Source organism: Trichosurus vulpecula, chromosome 1, assembly GCF_011100635.1.
Source record: "Trichosurus vulpecula isolate mTriVul1 chromosome 1, mTriVul1.pri, whole genome shotgun sequence".
NCBI classification, from domain to species: domain Eukaryota; kingdom Metazoa; phylum Chordata; class Mammalia; order Diprotodontia; family Phalangeridae; genus Trichosurus; species Trichosurus vulpecula.
In genome coordinates this window covers 532,218,055-532,224,964 of record NC_050573.1, presented here as the reverse complement: position 1 = coordinate 532,224,964, position 6,910 = coordinate 532,218,055, and the positions used below count along the sequence as shown (strand labels likewise).

The 6,910-nt window shown below is 46.3% G+C and overlaps 1 protein-coding gene across 2 annotated transcripts in view; it reads right to left on the bottom strand.

Moving 5' to 3' along the window:
* Positions 1-3,168: 3,168 nt before the first annotated feature.
* TMEM184A (transmembrane protein 184A) overlaps positions 3,169-6,910 on the bottom strand; it is a 54,236-nt gene continuing 50,494 nt past the window's right edge. For both annotated transcript variants that reach the window (XM_036749588.1, XM_036749597.1), the window contains exon 10: positions 3,169-5,034. In XM_036749588.1, the coding sequence (XP_036605483.1) occupies positions 4,793-5,034 (242 nt within the window). In that variant the 3' untranslated portion in view covers positions 3,169-4,792. The remainder of the gene's footprint in view (positions 5,035-6,910) is intronic.

Genomic DNA, 6,910 nt, shown 5'->3' with positions numbered 1-6,910 from the left:
GCCCCCGTTTGAATATAAGCCTCTGAGGGCAGGAAATGTTTCCCTTTTGTTTGTGCATCTCTAGTATCTAGCACAGGGTCTGGCACATAGTAAGCCCTATATAAAAGAGACAATGGTGATGATGTAGTGACCGACAAGCTCTTCAGTGATAGGGTTTGTTTGGGAATTGAATTAACCAAGTAGGTTTGTGAAAGCCACTTAAAGTTTTCTGTCCTACTTCCAAAATCTTGAATTTAAAATCTGTTAGGGTCAGCATGTTAGGCCAGCAAAGAATGCTTTGTTGTCCGGGACTCTAAAGGTTTTGGAAGAAAGCTATCTCTTCTTAAGCTTCTGGCCAGAAGCCCGACCATCTGGTAAATTATTGTCACAGGAATCATCACATCCAAGGGAGCTGAGATAATATAGGTGAGCTAGTAGGCATTCCTAGGGAGGGAAATGTCCCAACACAACTTTTAAAAGACTTAGCTCCTGTAACTCCTCCCTCATGAGATCCAAAGCTAGAAGAAACAATTCTCAGCTGAGAACTACAGGACAAACCCAAACAAGCCCCTCCATGTGGACTTGGCCACTGAATGTTGGAGGTTTCCAAGTTAAAACTCCATCTTTAACCTCTGCCTAACCTTTGGAGTATGAATTTGGGAGACTGGTTTGTTAAGGAGTGACAAGACAACATGACCAAAAAATTGATAAGGCTTCAGCAGCCTGGGGAGGCTGTAGAAATAGCATCATAGGATATTCAAGCCCGAGTGGACCTTGGAAGGAATCTAATGCAGGGTCAAACTCAAGCAGAAACAGGGACCATTAAAAGGTACATGAGGATGCCTGTGGGCCACATACTGATAGACACCCACATATTAGCTGTTTTATAATATTTTTTTTTGTTAACTATTTCCCAATTACACTGAATCTGGTTTGGGCCACATTTGGGAGTATTGTGGACCATATATCGGCCACAGGCCCAGTGTTTGGCACCTCCGGTTGAGTTTAGAAACCCAAAAGAAACTTTAAGGAGGGAGAAACAGATTCAGCTAATGACTTACAAAGGTCCCATGTCTGTTAGTAGCAGGATTGGGTATCAGGCCATAGAATAACATTAAAGGTAAAAGGCCAACGCCCTCCTTTTATAGATGTGCAACCTCGGACTCAGTCCAGAACTCCTCACACTATCCCACAGTAACCAGGTTTGGATCATCACCTCGTCATTTATTTAGCCGTTATAAATCTGAGGGCATGAGACTTTTAAAAGGGCCTCACTTTCCGTTTCACCTAAAAGCAAGGAAAGGGTAGCTTGAGAAAATGAAAGACTATCCTAGGCCATACCCCATTTTGAGATAACCCTGTGTTGTTCAACATGCATGTGCTGTTGCAGATGTGCTGGGAGAGAAGCAGTGTGGTTCTATTTTAGACTATTCTAAATAATACTAATGGACATGTATTTATGACTCTAAAGTTTACAAAGTGATTTACACACATTATTTCATTTGAACCTGGCAACAGCCCTGTGAGGTAAGTGCTGTACCTCACGGAAACCAAGACTGAGACAGGTTAAGTGACTTGCCCAGGGTCATAAAGCCAGCAGTTTTCTGAAGTGGACTTTCAACCCAGGTCTTCCTGACTTTAAGCCCAGAACTCTCTCCACTTGTGCCAAGGGCAACGATTCAGGCTCACCATCTGAATAGAAGGATCTCACAGGAGTACAACGTCACCTTATTCTGGGCATGTTGCCTTTTCCAAAGCCAACATGCTTCATTTGCCTAATGCAGCTGGTCAAGCTTTGACAGCTGCGGCCTGCTTCCCCACTCCTTATCAGAAAATGGGTTTTATTGCATGGCCTCTAAGGAAAGGTTATTGCCTCACTTGAGGCAAATGGACTAGTCTCCATCCACAGGGTCAGAATTCGCAGCCTCTGACCCAACTCAGCTGTTTCACCAGCTAAGCTTGCCATGCTGCTGGGCAAAGTCCTGACCTCTTTGCCTTTAGGTTCCTAGTGAACTGTGGAAGACAATTGCAAGGGGGTTTGTGGTCTTCCTGGTCATCTGTTGCCATTCATGCCACCTCAGGATGAGGGGACAACAGTTCTTCCTTTCCTCAAAATTTTGTTGCTTGTGGCGGGGTCTCAGGTTGAGTCCATCTGGTGCCTGATCTGGATTGCTGACACCTAGGGTGTGGTGTCTCTCCTCTACCAAATAAACTTGCTGACCTTGTGTTTTGTTGAGACTAATCATAGAAGCAGAAACATGGGTGTGGTCCCAACAAAGTGGGGGTGGGGAGAGAGAAGGCAGACTCTCAGGTTTGCCAGCAACAGTGGAGACATTGAGATAAGAGAATGACTTTCCCAGCCAGCTAAGCAGAGGCTGGACTGGAAAAGTAGCTGGTGTATCTTATCACAAAGTCCTGCTGTTGGTACATGTGAGGGGTGGCCAGAGGTGGGGGCAGGGATTGGGAACAGGAGGGGTGTTTCAGGAACAGAGAACTAACTAGCCTGGGAGTCAGATTGCCTGGATTCCCACTCTCCAAAAGACCCCAGGGAATCAGCGTTCTTAGCACTGGAGACATTGACATTTCCTCTTCTTCTAACTCTGACTTGAAAACAGACACTGGCCTAAGGAACCTGAGAAGGAGCCCAGAGGACTCTCTCGCCTCAAGGTAGTCCCAGGGGTTCAGGTCCTAATCCAGTGACACGTCTGTCCACTATCATTTCCCCTCCCCTTCTAGCCATCTTAGCTCACTCGGGGTAACCTTGGGCACAATTATCTAGTAAGGAGAGTATTCAATTTTCCTTCTATTAAAAAGGGATGACCGTCCCTGCCCCCTGAATGACCTGGTAAGAATGAATGAGATCATCTCTGAAAAACAGTCACTTAACATAAAGAGTAGATGGTGGTGACATCAAGCTTCGAGTGCACCCCTGTGATGGCTGGGGGAAACTCAGGGCCAGCAGATGATCATTCCTGGGCTTCTCTCTCACACTCTTCAGCCCAGAGCAGACTTTCAGCTTGACACCCCCCCCTCCCCCCCCCTGTGAAGTTGAGCTAAACCAAGAGACTGACTACACAGAAATAGAAGCCAGACAGATCATTGGGGGCGGGGTTGGGGGTAGGGCCAAAAGAACCTTTATACATAAATAAAAGCAATTCACTCGGAGATTTGTGACATGTTGTGGTGTATTCTCCACGATCCTCTGACCCATGGCACAGCTGGCAAAGGAGGGTATCGTGTGGGTTACAGCCCACTCCCCCCATCCTCCCTCCTGGACAAGGAAGTACCTTGGAATTCCCAAGTTGGTCACTGAAGAGCGAGACTTCTCTAGTCCGCTGCTGTTCAAAGGTTGCTCAGTCTTTCGGACACAACTTTCAAAGCTTGTTCATTCCCAATTTCCCCATCACCTGCCAATCCCCTTCATCTAAGGGATGGAGAGGATTCTACTGTCAGTCTTTGGGGAGAGGAAGAGAAAGGCCACGGTTCATGTTTTGTTTGTTTTTAATCGTCCCTGAATGTCCGCCCAGGGGACAATCCTTTACCTCACTTTGCACATAGTAGGTACTTTGTAAAATACTTGTGGTGTTGATTTGATTTGAACTGAACTGACTGAACCCAAACAAGTTTCTCCCCCTTCCTCCATGCAGCCTGCACTTGTGTCTTTATACAGCCCCAAAGGGGAAGGCATGGGTTCCTAATTCGCCAGCAGCTCCGCTTCCAACCAGACCTAGACAGGGTTCACTCCTTGGAAGTCGACAGCTCTCCAGGAGGGAATCCCTTTCACCCATACATACTTCTATAGACTAGTTGGGACAGCCCTCCCACTCTTATTCCCTGCTTGTGAGGTCTGTGTCCCTGGTTCAGTCTGCTTCAGGATGGGGTCTTGTAGCAAGCAGTGTCGGGGATAGGGGGAGGGTCTTTGGTGGCACCTCTGACAGATTCCAGTCCAAAGCTCTTTGCTTGGCCAATGCAGCCCCTTAGGACAAGGCTGCAACTAGGGGGTAGAACTTTGAAAGTGTCATCCAGTCAAATGTCCACTGGCTTTCGGGTAATTGAGAAACAACACTGTCTGGCATGGGGGAAGCTGGGTAGGTCCTAGCATTACCCTAAACATAGGGTACCCCAAGGATTCTCCTCTTCTCTTCTGCTGCCACCTGTAATACTCCCAAGAAAGTGACCAAAGGGACCGACATCAGCTTCTCTGGATCAAAGGTAGAGTCTTGTACTCATATAGACAGCTCAACTCAGAGGTATCCTCAGTGCTCAGACTCTACATGCAAAATCAGAAGTCCCTTTGTGAAGGAGAATGAATTTTTTTCTGTCTTTGTATGTCCAACATTTAGCACAGTTCCTGGGACACACCTGATGCCTAATGATTGTTTATTGATCGACTGACTGTGGAAAGGAGGGTTCCTTCCTGGCGAGCCCTGATGAAGGCATTGACCCCAAACAGCCCAGCAAGGAAGTACATTATCAGTCACTGAAAGCATCTGGGCTGTGGGATTGGCAGTGAGAGGGTGGGGACAGTCTATCAGATATGAAAACACAGCAGAACCATAGATTCCATGGTCGCAGCAGTCTTGGAAAAAGATCTCTCCTGAGCAGTTTCATGTTCTTCCTCTCCCATAGTCAGGACCAGTCCTTAGAACTTAAGGGGTGGATTGGTAAGAGGGATGGTGGTGGGAGAATGCAATACCCCCTCCCCCACAGTCCACATGTACTTGGTGAGGTGTGTTGACTACTGTCCAAGAACAGCATCTCCAGCAAAAGTTAACGCCCAGGATCTGAAGCCCTTGCTCCATCAGAGGCTCCCCTATAGCTCATCTGAAAGGATTAACATCCTCTTCTCTATGTTTTTGTTCTTCTTGCCCCCAGGAAGCTGGGAAGTAGGGGTTGTGTTCCCATTTTGCCCCTGTATTTTGACCTCCTGCATAGATTGCTGAGTGTACTGCTGGTAAGTAGGCGAGAAGTTGTGGATGGCATCCTGGACGATGTCTTGAGGGCTTATGGTCTCCTTGAGCCCACTGGAAATACTCTGCATGGGAGCCACGGTCACTGAGGGCAAAAAGTTAGAATAAGTCCAAGGCTAATATGAGGGGGTAGAAATACCTTCCCATGGTCCTGAAGAACCTTCTCGCATTTAGAACTGGAAGAGGCTGCCTTGAGAAGTGCCAGGATTTAGAGGTGGCAGAAATCTAGAGCTGACCTCAGAGGCCACCTAGTCCCTCTCGTTTCTCAAATGAGGAAACTTGAGGCCCAGAGGGGTTAAAAGGCTTGTCCACTGTAAGGTAACACACTAAGCATTAATTTCAGCCCAGGTCCTCTAACCCCCGAGCAGTGATGATTCTATGTCATTCCATCTCATTAGAGATTGGATTGTCAGGTATGTAATAGCATGATTTCTTTGCAGGCACAGGTTGGACTGGATGGCTGCTGAGGGGTCCACTCTGATTACAAATTCTCTGATTCTGTCTCTAGGTCTGAAAAGGAGGAAGACCCACCCCCAATTCCCTGTCTCTCATCCAGCTCCCTGTCTGCACTTAAGGCCATCTCAGATGGCTGAATGCTTGTTTTACTCTTAAACATAATGATAACTAACATTATTTGTATAGAGCCCTAGAGCTTGTCGAGTGCCACACATAATCTCATTTGAGCCTCATAACAACCCAGTGAGGTAGGTACTACAAATATTACGCTCGTTTTATAGATAAGCAAACTGAGTCCTTGAGTGGTTCAAGGATTTGCCCATGGTCACACAGCTAGTGTCAGGGATAGCTAGCTCTTATTATCTGTAAAATGAAGATAGTAGTATTTGTCATCTCTATTTCACAAAGTTGTTGGGAGAACTATACAAATGCCACGTTTTTCCCCTGAGTCCAGTAGCTTAACAACAGACTCTATGATTCAGAAAGTAGCTTATAACTTCTTGAAAACTCTCTTGACTGCAATTTGAGTTCATTACCTCTTATTCGTACCCATGGGAGACAGAACAGCTGGTCTCTATCCTTTGGATCCAATCACTTTTTAAATGAGCCGTTCCCAAAGAGGCATTTCCCTAAGTGTGACCCAGGAGGACCCCATCCTGGCCCTCCCCATACCCAGGTGTTCTGTGAGTATGGTGTCTTAGTTATATTCCTGACTGTCTCTATACTTGTGGTCCTAGACCAAAGCAATCATTTGCTTGGGATTTTTAATAGAAAAAACTCCAAAACCAAAAACAGCATTACATTGGGGTCTAATCAGGCAACCCTATCCTATCCAGTAACTGTTTTCCTGCCCATTTGGGAGCACGCAGATATACTGTGGCTACCTGTAGAAAGGATCCACAAACACAAGGGGCATAAGAATTATTACTCAAGATCCTTGTCTAAGGCCATTCCAATTGGGAACAACCTCCTCTCGGCTTCCATTTCATTTTGACCATCAGGGACTACTTAGCCTTTGAGCTAGGTTCCTTCCCTGAATCTCTCTGCTAGGATTTGGTGAAAAAGAAAAAGAGGTTAGGGTTAGGGGGAAAAAGAAAATCAAAACCAAAACCACTGGATTTGGAGTCAAAAGATAGGGATAGGCAATAAACCTCTGAATTTGTCAACATGGGATTCCTGGGTGAGGAAACTCCCTTTACCAGTGCAGGCTGGCACCCTCTCCGCAACTTCCAGAGTTAGATAGAGCACTGAAAAGTTAGCTGATTTGTCCAGGTTCCCATAGCCAATATGTGTCAGAGGTGGCATTTGAACCCAGGTCTTCCTGGCTCAGAGGCCAGTCCCTATCACTGATAGCATAGTGTCTCAAAGAGTCAGAGGAACTGAGTTCAAATTCTGCTTCTGTGTGACCTTTGATAAGCTATTTAACCCTTTTGGGCTTCAGATGGCTTAATAGTAAAATGAAACTAGACTAGAGGACCTCTACTGTCCTTTCTAGGATGAGATCT